The sequence below is a fragment of the Opisthocomus hoazin genome, chromosome 3 (assembly GCF_030867145.1).
Source record: "Opisthocomus hoazin isolate bOpiHoa1 chromosome 3, bOpiHoa1.hap1, whole genome shotgun sequence".
Classification (NCBI taxonomy): domain Eukaryota; kingdom Metazoa; phylum Chordata; class Aves; order Opisthocomiformes; family Opisthocomidae; genus Opisthocomus; species Opisthocomus hoazin.
In genome coordinates this window covers 45,579,331-45,598,336 of record NC_134416.1, presented here as the reverse complement: position 1 = coordinate 45,598,336, position 19,006 = coordinate 45,579,331, and the positions used below count along the sequence as shown (strand labels likewise).

General features: G+C 41.1%; 1 protein-coding gene across 2 annotated transcripts in view; it reads left to right on the top strand.

The window, feature by feature from the left end:
• XKR4 (XK related 4) overlaps positions 1–18,063 on the top strand; it is a 253,701-nt gene extending 235,638 nt beyond the window's left edge. The window contains exons 3-4 of one of the 2 annotated variants that reach the window (XR_012763436.1): positions 12–2,178; positions 2,651–18,063. Coding sequence is in view for 1 of the 2 variants with exons in the window: in XM_075416140.1 (XP_075272255.1) it covers positions 12–958 (947 nt within the window). In the remaining variant the exon portion in view is untranslated. Of the gene's footprint in view, positions 1–11 lie in introns of both variants that reach the window. The other variant, XM_075416140.1, reaches the window with a different exon arrangement.
• Positions 18,064–19,006: the final 943 nt, after the last annotated feature.

Genomic DNA, 19,006 nt, shown 5'->3' with positions numbered 1-19,006 from the left:
TTTCCTCCTAGGTCTTACTGCTGCAGCATCTCTTGTGTCCCTGGCTTGGGCTTTGGCTTCCTACCAAAAGGCCCTCCGTGACTCCCGTGATGACAAGAAACCCATCAGTTACATGGCTGTTATAATCCAGTTTTGCTGGCATTTCTTCACAATTGCAGCAAGGGTCATTACTTTTGCTCTGTTTGCCTCAGTTTTCCAGCTGTACTTTGGGATCTTCATCGTGCTGCACTGGTGCATCATGACCTTCTGGATCGTCCACTGCGAGACAGAGTTTTGTATCACTAAATGGGAGGAGATAGTTTTCGACATGGTTGTTGGGATAATCTATATCTTCAGCTGGTTCAATGTCAAGGAAGGAAGGACACGCTGTAGGCTTTTCATTTACTATTTTGTGATCCTTTTAGAAAACACCGCCTTGAGTGCTCTCTGGTATCTGTACAAGGCCCCACCAATCTCTGATGCATTTGCCATACCAGCACTGTGTGTAGTGTTCAGCAGCTTTTTAACAGGCATTGTTTTTATGTTAATGTACTATGCCTTCTTTCACCCCAACGGACCAAGGTTTGGGCAGTCACCAAGCTGTGCTTGTGAGGACCCCGCCGCTGCCTTCACCCTACCCCCAGAGGTGGCAACAAACACTCTACGGTCCATCTCCAACAACCGGAGTGTCACAAGCGAGCGGGATCAAAAATTCACGGAGAGGGATGGATGTGTGCCTGTGTTTCAGGTGAGACCCACCGCACCATCCACGCCTTCGTCCCGGCCACCAAGGATTGAGGAATCTGTCATTAAAATCGATCTGTTCAGGAACAGGTACCCAGCGTGGGAGAGACACGTGTTGGACAGGAGCCTGAGGAAGGCGATCCTAGCGTTTGAATGTTCCCCTGCTCCTCCACGGCTACAGTATAAAGATGATGCCCTTATCCAGGAGCGCTTGGAATATGAAACCACATTGTAAACAAAATAAAAACATGGCTTGAAGAAGCTCCGACGTTACAGTCCAAATTAAGGGTTGACAGTAGGGCTTTAGGAATAACTAAACTGCTTACTACAAGTAGAGCAGCGAGCTGTAGTGTTCTTAGTCTGGCTATCATCATGATTATCATTTGATCCACTGTGTGCAGTCTGTCTGCAGGACACTGATACAGCAGCGTCACCTGAGAGCCTCAAAAAACCCCAAACCCTGACCCACACATACAGATCGGTTACTTCAGCTGGGGAAACTCACCCACGACTCCTTGCTGCTATGAAACTCTGACTACACAGTACTTACAACCAATAGGAAGGCTCTGACTAGAGCTTTCAACTTTAGCCAGTAGTGCATTTTATTTCAGAAATGAATGATTGATATTTGTATAATCAATTGTAAAAAAACAGCAAAAAAAACCTTTTCAAAGATAACAAAATTGTAGCACTCAACGTTGCTGTTATGAAAACTTTTCTAGGGAAAAAATAGGAGCATAGTAGTCTTCAGCACTCCCATAGAACAACCATTCAGGTTAGCGTAGGCTTGCAAAATAGTTCTTAATTAAAAAGATACATCGTCTTGTTTGTAAGGCTGTCAATGGAAAATAAACTAAATTCTGATTAATTAGGTCATAAACATTAATACTACCAGAACTGTTTGTTTTCTGTGGAATTTCAAAGTCTTTTAAAATTCAATTTAAGTTCTTTATGTTACTTTCAACAAAAATTCTGTGTAGCTCACTTCTGGTTTTGAGGAGAAAGAAGGAGCTCTAGCACGTAGTGATGTAAATTAAATGATAATCATGATTCACTGTTCAATTTGCAAAAAAAAAAAATTATATATATATGTGTAAAAGAACAGGGAAGTATAGTTTCGTATTCTAAACATTTTGGAGGACCCCATTCAGATATTTCGGAAGAAACTACGAGGAGATGAACACACTGAAACTTCTCTGTGTCAGGACTGAGAATGCATGATTCAGTGTGTGAATGTATGCAGGGGTGACAAGAGACTGTGACATGCCATACCCTTCTAGTGCCAAACATTGTACAACTGCGAGGTTGATATTGCCTGAGGGACAGATATCAAGTGGCATGAGCACTACCAAGAAGCAGGAAAGACCAATCAAGTTCTCAACGTGTAGAGACAGCTCTGATTTTTCCTACCCAAAGTGAAAATGATGTCTTTTAAAGGCTTTCAGCCACCTCTTAGTAAGTATATTCACTGGAGTATAAGATAACCAAGTTACGTGAAAGACCCTCTTCTGCTTGCTCAAGACTTGTGTCCAGATGCATCTAAAAATTACTTCGAATCTCTTGTAACAGAGTGCTTTTGCTGCAAGCTTTTAGGTTTTAAATACCTCCCTAAATCTAGTCAATGGTATCCTCCTTTATGTTAAAAGTATCCCCTGATGGTGCTTTCAGATGCATTAAAGGTGCACGTCAAAATTTGATAGTATTTTTTTTAAAGCTGGTGCAGAGTGAAAAACTCATGAATTATTTCAATATTTTTGTAAAGTAAAAATATGGTATAAAAAGGTTACTTTTTATAAAGCTCAAATCTTTTAATACATTTCATTCTCTTTATAGCTTAGATTTTAAGAATCGGTCCATGAATTTTATCAACTAGCTTCTGCAGGTTGATGTAAACCTGGGTTTCACACATTATGGATTTGTTTTGCAGTGTAATGCCATATGAAAGCCTACACGGGTACTTTTAGAATACTCCATAAACCGTGGATCCTGTTTCAAATGTAAGTGGCTTGTAAAGACACCAAGCGATTCCATAAGAAACAATTCGCTATAACTCTTTCCATCCGTTCTAGGAGAGCGAAGCAGAACTGAAGAGTTACTGTTGTAAATGGCATTGTCAGGATGGAGAAGACCTGATGACTGGTCTTGTAACCTTCACTGTCAGGTATATCCAGAGTAGTCACTGCTGTATATGCTGCTGGGTAAATTTCAGTCTTTCCTGTAACTAATATTTGTATTATGAAATGGCCAAGGTTATGCAGCCTATGTTTATTTGTATGCATTCAATTAGCCATTTTTAATGTTGACTTTTTTTATTAGTGAAATGTTCGATACCTGTTGTTCTCTCCGGGGGCGAGTTCCTCAAAACAAAACATCTGTGGAAGTGCAGGGATCTGCAAGGCAGAGGGAACTTTACAGATCAGAAAAAACCCGTGCTTCAAGGGTTTTCTTAGGTATTTTCAAAGTAAACAGTGGCCAGCTGCCCCTATAACAATTTTTTTAAATAAAACTGTTTGATAGTCGAAACCTGAAGCTTTGTACTAAGTGATTGCCCTTCCCTCCATGGAGATATAGCAGCTTATTCAGAGAAAACCACTCATATTTTACCAGAAAATATACCACTGCAAGAGCTGCTAAAAAAAGATTTGGGGAGCAAGTCCTTTGTAGAGCCTTCATTCCAGAATCAAATGCCGGGTCGCACAAGGAAATTGCCGCTTTTCTTTACAAACAAGGCAGATGGTAAGCTTTGTAATCCAGGATATGAGGGGTTTCTTTCGGAAACAGTTCAATGTGTTTGCTGGTTCTCTAACAACTCAGAAATTCTGGCATTAGCGAGGCACAGCGGGCAGCGCCCCGGAGCTCTCCCCTCCCACCAGCACCTCCTGGGGACCGGGGCGGCATGGCGGCTGTCAGCGAGGCTTGCCCGCTTCTGATGGCCCTCTCATCCTGTCTCACTCTTCCTCGGGGCTGTGAGCCCTGTGTTCGGGGCTTACGGAAGTGGAGGAACGTTGCTTCGTACAAAATTTAAAGAGTTATGGTCTGGACCAGTGCTTGCATTGCAAGGTTTCTGAAGAAGGTTTGGGGTGAGTTTGTATGATTTGCTCTTGTTTGGTTTTGGAAGGAAGGAGACAGAGGTGTTATTTATGCATATGGGCTTTAATATGTAGCATTTGCTTTCTTTACTCTCCCGGCATTTTTTCTTTTTTTTAATAATGTTCATAAATTCGTCTTAAGCAAACTGCTGCAGGGTCTGAGTGCACAGCACCATGCGTGGCAGTATGTACACACAGCTGGTCTTCAGAATTCAGACCCCCTGTTTGCAAAAGGGGGCAAAGTCATCTTACACGCAGTCAAAATTTGCTCTCCCAGAATCTTGCTCTGTTACGTTCATAACGTCAGTGATGCTTGCACTGAGAACAGGATGGCCATTGAAATCCTAACACTCAGATGACTACACAGACAGTATCTTAATTTGCATTGCTGTGAACAGTTGCATTAAAAGCTGTAATAATTTTTTATAGAAGTTGTCAATATTAAACACAGTCCACAATGAAATCCCATGATGGCCTTATGGACAGTTAATAATCAATATGCACTATTCTTCTTACCACAGACAGTTTTAAAACCAATAAAGTTCAGTTAAGACAGCAATAGCAAAAAAATTAAAAAAAGAATTGCAAAAAAAACACCTTCTACTTTTGAAATAATGAAAAAATCAGGTCTTTTAAATTTCATTCCAGAATATAGGAAACTAAAAAGTTCAGAATTATATTCTGGTAAAGAAAAACAATCACATTTCTTTGTTAGAAGTAACAAGTATGTAAGCATTGTTTTAATGAACCAAACAAATTTGCCAGCTGATTTAATGGTAAATTATCTGGTTAGAGACTTGGTCCTAGAATTTTGAGTTGTGAATTTGTACATTATAGAAAAGACATTTTAATTAGTATTTACTATTCAAATTAAAGGAGAGATAATGTTCATTCAGAAGACATATAAGAAAATGTAAGATAAGCCTTTTATCTTATTTTAAAAGTTATTTGTTCTATAATAGGGTAATCCTTTTTTTAAAAAATGAATTCTTTGTAAATATGTGCAATATTTTTTTCCTGCACATTTAATGACGCAAAAACTCATTTCCACCTCTGTTTACGGTCAGTTTAGACATGCTTTTTGTGCTAGAACAATGTTTCTGTGCTTGGGTTATATGGACTTGAGGTACATAAAAACTCTTTTCATTGGCAAATCAACAAATTTTCTACTAATTAATTTCTATAACATTGGAGAAAATTTCCCTTCCCAAATTAAATGCTAGGCCTCAGCTGCCTGATTTTGTAAACTTTTAAGCAGAGGAGGTAAATTAAAGTTTTATTTGAGCTGCAATTCTTAGTACGTGTTGAATCACTAATAGCTATTAAACCCAAATTTGTTTAAAACGTGATAGTCTAGCCAATATATCATTAACTCCCCAAAAGAGCAATTAATGAGTGGTACTAAAAGTATGAGTGCTGCTTTATTTGGAAAGGCACTCCCAATCACATAATATATTCATTTACTTTTTATTGGCCAGCAAATATTCCAACTAGCCTGTTGATTTTTTTAGAACCCAGTTAAACAGTTTTGAAGTGTTTGTGATTTGATCATACAGCTCCTGAAGAGCCTTAAAGTCACGCTGTACCAAGTTTCAGTTGGCTCTGCCAGTGATTCAGCTCCCAAAGCCACTGCCCTTTCTCTGCTCCGTCCCTGAAGTCAAGTAATCTGGAGTGATTGGGATGCTGTGATTTGCTCTGCACCCTCTGCACTGCCTGCACAATGCCAAGGAAAAGACTTCAGCAGATTGCTGGGGTCATACTGCTGCCTCTCTTGCTCCTGTGCGTGGTGGGAAGCAGAGTAAATTGCATTTGTGCATCCACCTAAGCAAGCTTTTTCAGGTTGAGTCCCTACAAGGGGAGTGTAATGAAAATAGTCACAACACGTGTCCACGAATTTACAAGCCCAACACTGTAATTACTAATTCTGTAGAGTAACAATGCAGAACGTGGGAAGAATTGTCTAAATACACAATAAGCCACTTAATTTTGCTAATTGTAGCAATTAGAGTAGCTCGCATGCAGCCCATGCTCTCAGCAGAAAGTCAAATCGAGTAAGTGGCAAACAGCCTTTCATATACCGGAGACATTATGCTGTGAAACCCTCCCTTGATTGTTTGTAGAACTATGTCTTTTCATTATGGCATTGAATACATTCCTCTTTATTCTGATAAAACAGGTAAAGTGCAAAATGAGAACAGATTCTTTAAAATTTGGGAATGAAAAAATTACAGAATTACTGCAATTCACATGCAGTGATTTTGTGAAACAAATTCTGCCATCTTTTTTACTTGGCTGCAAATTGCTGAGTGATCTGCTTCCAAGATGAGTTCTTACATCTGGTATGAGCGGATTTCACTACAGGAGACACAGGGATGACCTCGTAAAGCCTTGCTCACACCAGGTTAGGGGAATAGTGTCACTGACCTACAGATCACTTGCAAAGTTTTCTAACATGTGAGGGGTTCCCTGGGACCATTTGTGTTACCGTGGTGACCTCACTGCAGGTGTTTGGTGGGATTTCTTCACAGTGACACTGATACGAATGTGAGAAGGTGAGGCTCCTGGCCTTGAGTGAGTAACTGCATGAATTCAGACCATGGTAGTGAGAGTCTTCACTTCCTAGCTCCTGTCTGAAGTCAGCTGGAGATCTGCTTCATACCAAAAAGCCTGAATGTCATTTGCCTCAAGTAGAAATACGTACTCCAAACTTAGTGCTAACTCAGCATGAATCGAAACATTTCTTCTTTTTTCCTTTTTGTTTCAAACATTTAGGAATATACCCATTTTGACTGAGTTGCTGAGTTGCTCCTTTTAAGGAGACTTTGAAAAACATTTCTGAAACCAGTCATTTCCAGTGATCCTTACAACAGTCAGTTGCTGGCCAGTGCATTCATTAAAAGGAACTTTTTCTAAACACGTAAGCTTGACTCCTGTACTTAGGTTTTGTTGTGAATGCTTAACATCTAATTCTTACGCAGAGGATCTTATATACTCATTGGTATGCCATGTGCCTACTCTGGATCCTGGAGCATAGACTACAGATATGCAAGATGCAGGGGAAAAAGTCCTCTTCAGCACATTTATGGGGGAATTCACATGACAAGAGAGTTATAGATGCTGTGTTCATTAACACAGATTTATAAGAAATTGTGAGACAAGTGGCCAAATAAGAGAAAGTTCAAACCTCTACATGCAAAGCACTGTAAAATAAAAACAGCCAAGAAACTTTGAAACATAACCAAAACTCTCATCTCCAGGGATGGCTGGGATAAACTTTAAAATGTAATGGATTTGTCAATGTAACTAGATGCTACTTTCACAGACACAAAGACATGACTGCCATGGATACAAACATTTTCTGTATCTGTAGATTTCAGCCTCTTATTTCAGATATTTGTGGAAGCAATTGCTTCTGGATCTGACTTTTGGGCATGCTGTAGCCCTAGGCATGCTAGCAGCTTTTCTACACAAGGAACCTCTTCTGGTGTAGGAAAGGCCACATCCTTTTAACAAGGCATTGGGTTTGGGGTTTTGTTTGCACTGAACTAAACCTCACAAAAGGATTTTGTTGTGAAATGGGTGTGCCCACTCAGCCACCTAGTGTGTAAAGTTACTGCAAAACAGAAGTTCACCAATAAGTGATTTGCTCATGGTAAAAAAAGCTGCTGGTTGAACGCCTAGAAGAGTCTTCACGGATGTGAGGCAGCGCTAAGGCAGGATGTCGGCTGTGATTGGGTGCTACAAGGCCAGTCCGTGCAAGGCCTGGGCATAGTCCATCATTCTTTTCCCCACCTTGTGCACCAAAGAGCCCGCAGAGAGTAAAATCACATGCATGGGCTGGACAAAAGCCGCAACATGCAGTGACCAGATACCTGGCAGGCCAGCAGAATCGCAGAGGTCAGTGCAGGCTTATCAGGGGTGTCGGGCTAATACTGTGATCCTCCAAACTGCACTAATCAGGAGCTCCTGAACTACTTGTGCTAAAGGTTCAAGCACCTAAAATTTGGCTCCTGGACTTGGTCAGAAACACCTCGGTGTTCACAGTGCAGAGTAGCTCAGCTCCCATCTCCCACCTAAGCCTGCCAGGATCCCCCGAGCAGGTATTCTTCTGCCCATCTTACCTGAAGGACTCGGGTCCTCTGGGGTGCTATTAGACAGAGCTTTCCATAGAAATATCCATGACTGCTTTTCCAGTGGTAGATTTGTGGTAAGCAGAGACCAAGGGGAGAGGCCAGGCTCAGTTATCTCCTCAGCTAGCAATGATTCATATCTCTAGCTACTATCTCTCAGGGGAAGGTTATAGGGCTGCATGCTACTCAGGAGAAGGGCATGCTCCCTCCCTCTTATTTTGAGGCTGTTCCTCCTCTTGGTGGAAAACTGAAAGGTTATCCTGTGCAATGTAGGCATACTAACAGTATTTTGATGTTTTTGGCCCCCTCAGTGCTGAGGACTCCAAAGTTGTTGGGCACGTCCAGTGCCATTGCCTGCATCCAGCAAGAGTAATGTCTACAGCAAAAAATTGGGGCCGATGCAAAATCACTCTGCTTACCTTCCAACCTGACCAAAAGCTGTAAGGACTTGGTTAGCACTGTGACAAAGCCTGAATCTCTACACGCTGCCTTGAATCAGATTTATTAACGCACTATGTGCGACTCCAGCCACGTTCACCTGGTTTCTCGTTGGAGCTCAGGCAGACTTTGTGTGCGCACCAGAGCTACACCATGTACCTTATCCATAGTCCCCTGCGTCTGTGGTGTACTGCCTTTGTGATCCCAGTTATTTTGCCAAACAAATACCAGTCTGGGCTGAGCAAAGGGCTAACAGGCTGCACACTCTCTCCTGAAGCATGTGGAGTAGATGTGGTTTCTCTGGATGGTATGTTTGAATCAGAGTTGTGTACAAGTTGCCCAGGTTATGGCAAATGCCAGAAGTAAGTTCAGTGCCCACAGTTCAGAGCATGCTATAAAGAGTACTCTTCATGAAAGTGGTTTTTTTTCTCATAATAAAAATGATAGTATCATGTCTCATACTTGGGAGCAAATTTACAGTATCAAATGCATTGCTCTATATATATACACATATATATACGTGTGTGTGTGTGTGTGTATACACATGACAATGAGTCCTGAGATTCTATTAGGATGTAATCTTATAGTTCATTTAAATTCTAATCCTAAAAAAAAGCATCAAGAGCATCGTCATCAAGGGTAATCAAGTGATGACTGCAAAAAGAAAAGAACGTTATTGGAAAACACATTCCAGTCATTGTTGGAGAAAACTTTTCAATGTATTATGCCAGTATGTTAATGAAAAGTTGTGGAGAAATATGTCTAATGCTATATTTCATCATCTTAAATATTTTGGTAAAAGAACAGTGTGGGGTAAAAAAACAATTTGTACAAAATAAATAAAGATTTATCGTATTTTGCTAATCAAGGGGAAAAAACCATATAGGCAGAAGGCAAAGGGATCAATTAAACCTTTGTTTCATTTAATATTAGTTGTATTTGTTTCACTGAATATCAGTTATCAATGTCAGTACTTTATGAAGGAAAGAACTTGCAATAATTAGGAAGGTTTACTTGAATTTTGACTGAAGAACACTAAAGAGTGTTTTTTATCCAGCACATATGCAGTTGCCTGATACATGCTGTCAGAAGGAAAGGTTTGCTAGTTCTTGGGTTATGTACTGAAGATAAATTTCAAATGCATGTATCTGAAAACAATACCCCTGACAATTTAAATGTACCATGAATACACAGTAGCTATTTCTGAAATTTTAATTACTGATGCTTTTTTTCACTATGTGCTCTGCATTATTACCTGTGTATCCCAGACTGTTTCTTAGACAATATTTGATAAGAATGAATACAAAATTTTGTGAAGCTGAGGAAAAGACTACTAGCCAGTGAAAGCACTAGCTGCATTGAAGCTCAAGTTTATGTCTTGAGTTCCTGACCTGAGTCACCATTCAGCATTAAGGACAGTGTTTGAAAAATAGAGTAACTTTCCAACAGGATCAGATTTCTGGACAGATAGACCTAAAACTGTTGCAGTGACGGGGTCAGACAAGGGCAGTAGCTACACGGAGAAAGTTCAAAAGTAGTCACTCATGACTCCCTACCCTGCATTCCTATTTTGGGACACACGTAGCTGTCCTGTCGGCCAGCGTCTGCACGTGCTGTGATCAGTCCCAGTGCCGGCACTGCGGGCATTGAAAGAGAAGACAATGGAGGCAGCTCGTTTCCAGCTCCAAATTCTAGCTCCAGTTCCCCTGGATTATTGGGCTGATCCATAGGAGATATTTTACTGAGAACACTTCGGCCATCAGTGAGGCTACCACACAATCTGGGCAGGATTTAGCCTTTAGACAACACTGAACGGACAATGAAAAATCTTCCTTTGTCAGCAGAGAAGGCAGCTGCCACTATGTATAGTCACAAAGTGCCAGCATATTGTCATGTATTTGTGACTGCTATCGATTCCTCCTTTTTCATTTTATTGGAACAGCTTGGAACTTGTCAAGCTTTGCTTAGGTTGATTTGCAGCTAATTAATTCAACAGACAATTTTAATCTTGCAAATTTGTGACTTGTAACACAGTAATCAAGCTCCCGTGAGCAAACATTAATCAGTTAGGGTGGGAAAAAAGAAAGCCGTTGTTGGCTGTGATCAGCATGGTGCCCACACTGGGAAGAGCGACCTAGAAGAAATGCAACTTCAGTAAGTTCATCCCAGCTAAGCTTTCATCATTCATCTTCTGAATCATTCATCCATTTGATTTGTTTTGTACATGCAAGGACTTGTATTTAAAAGGATTGCTGGGATCGAGAGAGCTGTAGTTACCATCTATGAGGAACTGGCCACATTTCCTTCTGGTCATCAATTTCCTTATCAACAAAAAAGTCATTCTACCCAGTAACAGTACAACTTCATTTCTGACATGACTGTGCTAGTTGTGGAACAGTGGAACAGTTTGTCCTGGAGAAATAACTGTATCAAAACAGATACCACATTTAGAACAGCGCTAAGAACGGGGTGAATGAGCGGAGAAAATATTTTATTCATCGCTTTTAACACACAGGTGGATTTTCGCTAGTTTGACGTGAAGCAGAAGGGAAAAAAAATCTAACGTTGCCTATACCAAACCTGATCTCTGAATAAAGAAAGTCTTGTGATCAGCAAAGCATTTAAGTCCTTTCACAAGCAGGAAGGATGTAGGTTAGTATGCTTGCAGTTTATAAAAATTGGTGTGAGCGAGTGGGTTGTTTAATATTTAACCTGACTCCGGTACTCAGAGGAACACAGTTGCAGCAACACAGGACTTGGCAAGAGCTCACGGCTTGGATGTACCCTCTCCTGGTACAGAGTTCTCAGCTGGGGTGCTGCCACAGCCCGCTCTGGTCTCTCGCCTCAGGATGCACGTCTGCGTATGTCAGTGAGTAAACTGCACACGTGTTATTGTGGAAGCATCTCCACTGGCAACCTTAGCAGGGACGCCAGGGATCAAAAAGACACGAAAGCAAAGAAATTATTCCTCTGGTCAGGATGAAGAGATGTTTGTGAAACACTGTGGAAAACTGCCCCAGCTGTTTCTGTGGATAAAGGGAGGAGCAGAGTCTTTTAACAGCAAAAAAAAAAAAAAAAACAAACCAACAAACCTTAATGCCAAAATACTATTTATGGTGCAATTACTCTCTCCTCTAGGCAAGATGTTGAGTGAGAAAGTTCTAGATACATTACAAACTAACTGGAACATGCAGGGGGACAGTGAAAGATACTCTTTAGGTATAACTTCATAGCTATTGTCAAGAGTTGTTTGTTAGCAATAAGATATAAAGGTGTCTCTAAGGCCTGCGAGACAAGGGTTTTGTATGGCTGTTACGCCAGTGGTTGTTAAATTTAGGAATCATAGATCTTTATAATAGATTATAGGTCAAAGAACTTTCTTTTTTATTATTTGCTTTACAGAGGATAAATCTTAGATGGCTTTCACAAAAAACATAATGTTTAAAATAGGCTCAGAAGATGGGTTTTTCTGTGCATGGAATATTACAGGCTTGATGTTGTTCAAGTGCTTGTGCATTTTCTCATGTTCTCAGTTTCTCATGCAGTATGTCCACAAGCAAATAACGGATTTGCAAGTCCATGTTCCTTTAGTGCTGATAGTCCTCACATCAACTTGTTTCTGCACAGCTGAGGGAACATACATTGGGGGGTGGGAAGTGGTATGCTTTGAAAAGTATAGAGCAGGACAAAAGTAGAGAAGCTCAGTAGCCGATCTGGTAAAAAGCCTCATTATAATAAGGGAACAGCTGTGAATCCTTAGAGTAGGTGAACCCTCATAGTATTTGTTCATGCTCAGGTATTGTGTCACTCATCACATCACGGAAATCACTGCTGAAGGACTTTCAACCATATTATAAGTTATCAGTTTTTGCTGTTCAGAAGCAGGCATGGTATCAACCTGATTTCACCAGAAATCACTACGGAGGCATACATATCCTAATGCATGGTTTGTAAGTGTAGCATAACATGACAGGTCAGCTTTCTTCAAAGATTCACTCAAACAAGTCTGCAAAATTTACTAGAAACTGTTCTGAATTTTTCCTTGCTCCCATTTTCCTCCTGTGCTTATGAGTCTCATGTGCAAACCCCACCAATGAGAAAAGACAGCACTCAAAGTTTACCTCGAAGATTTTTTTTTCCTCATGTAGCAGTACAAAATTCAAAAATTCCTTTGCATAGCCCCTGGCTATTGAGACAACCTTTATAGTTAGAGAAGGAAAAGCAAGTTAAAGATGCAAACACTGCAGCAGTTTTATCGAGTGCAAAGCAGGAACAGTTTTGGAGATAGCTGTCTCATTGTGCTGCTCAGTGGATATTACTTCATCATTCCAAAGCCTTGGTATATGCCATAGCAACCTAGAAGTAAATATGTTTTGGTTTTGAGATCATTTCTGACTCACAAAACAGCCGCTAACCGGGGATCGTGTTGGATCAGCAAGCACAGATCTTCTATCCCACTGCGTTTTTTTCTTTAACAGGACTGCAGTTCATTTAAATCCATTCCTATTGATTCTCAAGAGCAGAAACTGTCCCCTGCCCAATTCATTGTACTTGAGGGGACAGACATTTTGCTGTCTATTCTTTGAGTTGTGTATTATTAACAAGTTAATGTTTGTTCTAACAAATAAGCATCACTGTATTTTCCTGCAGGTGCCATTCTGTGTATAAGGCTGTTGCAACAGTGGTAGCTGGCTCTGTTCTTCTTCCTTTGCTTACCTGCCTGCATATTTAATTAAATGCTGACTTAACAATCTTGTTTCTTGTGCTGCAGAGCCATGCAAAGCCCAGTTTGACTTCTGTATTTGACCCATGGCATTAGCAAACGGGAGAGTCATCTTCTCACTGGAAGCTGAGTGCGTTGGAAATGGTACCCACTGGGATGCAATAAACACGATTACTTACTATGTTGATTTTATAGTAATTTTCCAGAGTGCAGCTGTGCTTCAAAACTTTGTGCAGCTCTCTGTAATCTTCTTGCATTTAAAAAAAAAGGAAAAGAAAAAAAAAAAAAAGAAAATAAACCGAACTTTAATTGTTCTTCCTCAGCATACACTGTTCTCTTGGAATTTGTGATGTGCGAGAAGTATGTCTGTTAATTCACAGTGGATATTCCAAATGGATTCCTACAAAAACAAATAAACCCAGTAGTAACTACAAAGAGCATATTCTGCAGTCATTACAGCAAAATGTGTACTCAGATAAGGCTAACTAATTTGTGCGTGCTTCCACCTTTCATCTCTTAAGATACAGAACTCAAAGTTTGTTTTCAGATTGACTGGTGAATTTTATTTGTTTTGGGCAAATGTGCACATAAGTGTTTCTAGGCTATTAGTAAAACAGGTGAGCCTTCCAAAGTAATTCCTTGGGAGGCAAATGATCCTAAAAGACAGACTTGAAAACCGTTGTGCTTATAAAGCCTTCTTGAATGATCTACAGCTAAGCAAAAATAAAAACAAACCAAAAGACACTCTTAAAGGACTGATAGAGAAATTCTGCCTGGTGAACACATCAATAAGTCACACTTACACCAGCACTCTGGACAGGAGCGTTTATTATACTGGGATTTGCTTTGATTACAGGCAGTTTATAATCATAAAGGGTTTCCCTGAAGGTCCACCGTAGCAAATGGATGACTTTCTTTTGACTTTAATGGAGTCCAATAAGCCCCGGGAGCAAGCACATGGGCGTTTTGCTTTTAAATCTCACAATGTCTCTCTAAGTGAAATTTATTCTTGAGGAATCTCTTTAATAACTATTTTACAGCTCACTTGAACTTTACTGTCAAGTGAAACTGTCAGTCATTGTGCACCCAGTACTGATTAAGCCAAGTCAATGAAAATGTCTGAGGAAGGAATATCAGTCTTTTCGTTAAAAAACAGTCCACTGGAAATAACAATAAAGCATTTCTAGGTCTTCCAATTCCGTTAGTCTTTGGATGAGGCCTTGATACATGGCTGGATTCCAGAAAAAATTTAAATAGCTGTTTAAATTGTCAGATGGCTTATTAATTTATTAATTATATTTTAATATTTTCTATGAAAAACGTATCCTTTAAGGTACACATTTCAATTTCAAGAAAAGTCCACATCTCTCTGTAAAGCCTAAGTCACTGGGCTTTCGGGCAGCAGTGGGAAAAGTGGACGAGTTTGGACGGTGAAATTTTATCCTAAGCTCAGGCAAGAGTCCCCCTGCTTTCCCTGCCAGCCTGCCACTCCAGCCCTCGGCGATACTTGCCTGTCATGCTTTCACTACTGAAATATCTGAAAACGGATCAAGGCTTTGGATCCTGACAAATCTCATCTCAGTCTTTAGTGTTGGGTCACACAGAGAGGGGACAGAGGCAACTCGATGGCACGAGGGTAGGGTCAGGCAGGTGCAGGTAGATCCTCTTTCCTTCCAGTTTCTCCAGTGGCTGCCACTGACACAGCGGAACAGGTGATGGGGAGAGGGACTGCTTCGTCTTGGGGCAGATGCTGCCTGTGAGCACTGAGACCTGGGGATATTATCTGTAGCATGCCTCTGTGAAAAGCAAAGGCAGTGAATAAAAGTTATGACACAGTGAAGAGGACACCTACGTATGTCAAATACCCACAATGCCAAAACACTGAAACATCAAGCTAGATGCCTAGTCTGTAGAGGTTAGTGCTGAGAACACAAAAAAGTTTATTAGCTGGTTCAATCAGTCCTCAAAAATGAGGTTTGTAGTTTTCTGTCCTTTGCAAACTGATATGCATAGGGAAAAACAAAGGATTGCCTTTACTGTTGTTTCACATGAAGAAGACGACTTTTATATCTCTTTCAAAGGCGTGGCTTTCAGCACCTTTGTGTTCTATGAAATAAGGCCTGAAAAATACTTGTCTCCCCTTCAAAATCAGATTTTTTTTTCTGCTTACGTTTACATAAAACTGTAAAGCCTTGACTTCTCTGAGAACCTGAAATACTCACAGCCCCACTCCTTCTCCCCCCAGAAAAATCTGAGCAACTGAGCAGGAATGCCTGACAAACATTTAGGGGAAAGATGCAATACCGTGCCATGCCAAGAAATCTCACACTCATGTTTTCTATTTTTGCACTTAGTTCTGTGGCAAGAGCAGGAAAAATTAACAGCCACGACATGCAGGATGTGCAAGTGTAATCAGCAATTACCGGTGGCTCTGCCGTCACAGTGAACATCAGTGACTCCTCATTTTGGGCTGCCAGAGATGAAGTTGTTCAAAACCACACATCACTTTTGAAAATCATAGGCAAAATACAGGGAGCTTAGAAAGGTAAAATTAAGGAAAAAAAAAAAAAGTTTCAGGATTTCTTTGTTTAATAGAAAACAAAAACAAAAGAAAGCATGAATACATTTTTCTCTTTCATAAGTTATTGGTAAACCATATGCACGCACCTCAGAAGTACAAACCCTATGTTTTCACAGGCCAGTACAAAAAAAAAACCCACCAAAACCATTTCAGTTTGCAATGCTCCCTGCTGCGAGTTCTTCAAGCCAAGGTGCCTAGTGCAGAATTTGTAATCCCAAATTGCATGTACCCATGTTGTGACCATCAGCAGCTGCGTCTAATGGTAGGACTCAGAAAAGCCAGCACATTGCACAGTCAGTAATGGGATGTATTAGGCCATTGCTACTGAAGACAGGAACACATCTCAAAGTTTGTTCTTCTCCTCGAAGTAGGCTTTTTTTGTGATATTCATTCCCAGAGTCTGAAGTCTTTTCTTGCACCTGCACACTCCAGATGTGCATTTTGGTAGAGAAAACCACCTGCTCCTCTTCCTAGGCAGGAATGGAAGGGAAAGCTGGGACTGCCACTGTGCCGGGGCTGTTAGCTGGAGCTATGGGACCATGATCCCTGCTCATCCTGAGTGGGCTTAAGCCAACACTGTCTTGAAGACTGTCCTGTCTTCAGGAGGCGGAACACTGTTCCTCTCTCCAGATGAGAAAAGGCCACCATGAGGGCTGAAATGCAATGGTGCTGGGCATGGGGAGGAAAGCCCAAGAGGAGCTGTGACCCTGCGATCCAAGGTGAAGGTTGATCCTCTCTCTGGGGACTGCTCGGTGTGTAGGTCCTCTGCCTGGGCTGGGTGTGGACACAGAGGCTCTGCAGGAACATCATGCAGGGGATGACCACCACATGGGCACATACCGCCTGGATCCAGGCATGTGGGTACATCTCAGGCAGGCTCTCAGGACTTCCATCCGATCCATCCCTGGGAGACATAGGCATGGGATCTCTGTCCCTGTGACTCCCAGGTGGCCTCGGCAGAGGATGAGTGTGTAGAATTTCACCCAAGCTGAGATGGTGATGCCTCTGGACATGCATGGTGGCACATCTTCAGGCACTGCCAGTGTATTTCTACCTTCCAGGAGCTGCAGTCCCAGACCTAGACCAGATCTCATGTGATGCTTGATAAAAAGTAGATGACGTCCTATTACTATAAAAAGCCTGTAAAAAAATGCACATGCAAATAGACTCAAATACTTGAAATTCAAATTCCAGTAGTACATTCTGTGTTCATTCCTATGTTATTATTACTAAAATAGTTTCCTTCTTTTTTTTCCAGAAATCATAACATTTCTTTCTTTAAGTTGTTGCACGACATTAAAATAATTCCAAACGAGTGTATTTTTACTGTCTATGTCCTGGGTTTAGTTTTTCAATTATTTTTCATAAATACATTTTACATCTAACTACCTCAGCTGCTTTTTTTTTTGTTTAAGCACATAAGAAGTCATGCACTTTCTATATTTGGGGATTTGGGGGGAGGATTTCTTTCCATTTTGAATAACCAGGTTCAAAGCCATGTTGATCAATTTATAGAGGAGATTGATTTAACAAGACATAACTATTGACAGTTGCAGAACATACATTTTATTTTTAGGTTCTGTTGGGGTATAGTTTAACAAAAGACACCATAAGCTGCTTATTAATTTGCCTTAAAAAATGTGTGCTCTTTCCTATTCAAGTTGTGTTATTTAACTCTTCTCTTGTACACAATTTATGTGACAAAGACTAACGTAACAGTTGGCAGGTAGACAGCAAATTGAACAGAATGGACCAATAGTTTCTCAGTTCTCTGTTGTAAACTGTTGCATTACACACTGATTGTGCTAAAGTAATTGTTACTGTGCTTATACTCCGTAGTCACCATTGCGGAAATAAAGTGATGGAAGATCACATTTGTGTTTATGGAACAGTGTAGATATCCCCCCAGTACAAGCACAGTGACTTGAGGTGAATGATAATCATTGCAGAACTTGTGCTTTGACTTGTAAACATTGTAAAAATGTATTTGGTATTTTATTTGAAATGAAGAATCAAAATAGTTATTAAAAGAAAAAAAGAAACCTTCCTGTAAATATATATATTCTGAATCCATGTATACAAACATTCCTTTAGAGTACAGATTGTGAAGAGTGTCTTTATTGGCTAGAGACCGCTGCCTCCCGCTGCAGAGGTTACATGTGCTATAGTAAAGAACACAGTGTGTGAAGTATTTGATGTACTGCAGTACCATAGTTCTTTTGGTCTGTTAAGTAAGTTGCAATTTGTGATGAAATGAAGTTGAAAGTAGTGCTTCATACTAACAAATTTCCTTGGTTACAACTTGATTTTTCTTGTAAAACTTAAAATGAAAACTTGAAAATTTTATATATTTGGATTTTGTAGATTTTTTTTATTTTATTGCAACACAAGGTACCAAATCATTAAATAAAGTACACTGTGGTCATTTTACCATGGCTCTAGAGTCTTTTGTTAAAACTCTTTTATCCTGGTGGATCACAAAAGGATGATAACTTTTGAGCTTCTGAATTTATTACCGAACAAGACAAAAGTTGGCCCAGCTTGGACAATGGTTTGAGAGAGATGATCTCCAGAGATCCTTCCCACCATTTATTTTTCTATGATTCTAGGCAGCAATCACAGCAGCTCCCATCCTCGAGTGCAGGAGTGATGCAAGTGTCTCCCAGACTACCTCTGGGAGCAGGAGAAGACTCAACCTTGGACTTCGACAACATTACCGGTGTTGTCCCCGCATGGACCCTCAGGAAACCACCAGATACCCCAACAGGCACCTCACCCAGAGCAGCAGAACAGGGTCCTCTGGCCACCATGGCTGAGGCCCTGAGTGCTGTCGTGAAGGGAGACCTCCAAAAAAGCTGCCCTTGCCCAAGGAGCAGCCCATTATGTCCTCACCACTCCTTGGCCCCTCAGAGCCAAAGCGGTCTCCGACATGGGGCCACACTCCCAGCTGCCCCCCAGCCAGTCCACGGCACCAAGGAGGGGAGAAGGAAGAGGAGCCTGACTCCATCGCCGGAAATGGGGACTTCTGGGCTCTGCTCTCAGGACTGTCGGGGGAGCACAGAAACTCAGCACTCCTCCATCACCTGAGAAGAGCCCTGTTCACAGGGGACAGAAGAAGGTGCTCTCGTGCTCTTATTCCCCCTCCAGACTCCTGAAAGCACTGCTCTTCAGTGAGCCCCATTGAGTACTGGGGGAGGGACAGCTGGGCCTCCCCTCAGTCTTGTCCCGAGCCCAGTAATTAGGAAAAACTCCAGGGAAGATGCAGCTGCTTCCTCAGTCTTAGTGTGTTCAAACTCCCTCTGGTTGAGGAGGGTTTAGTTGC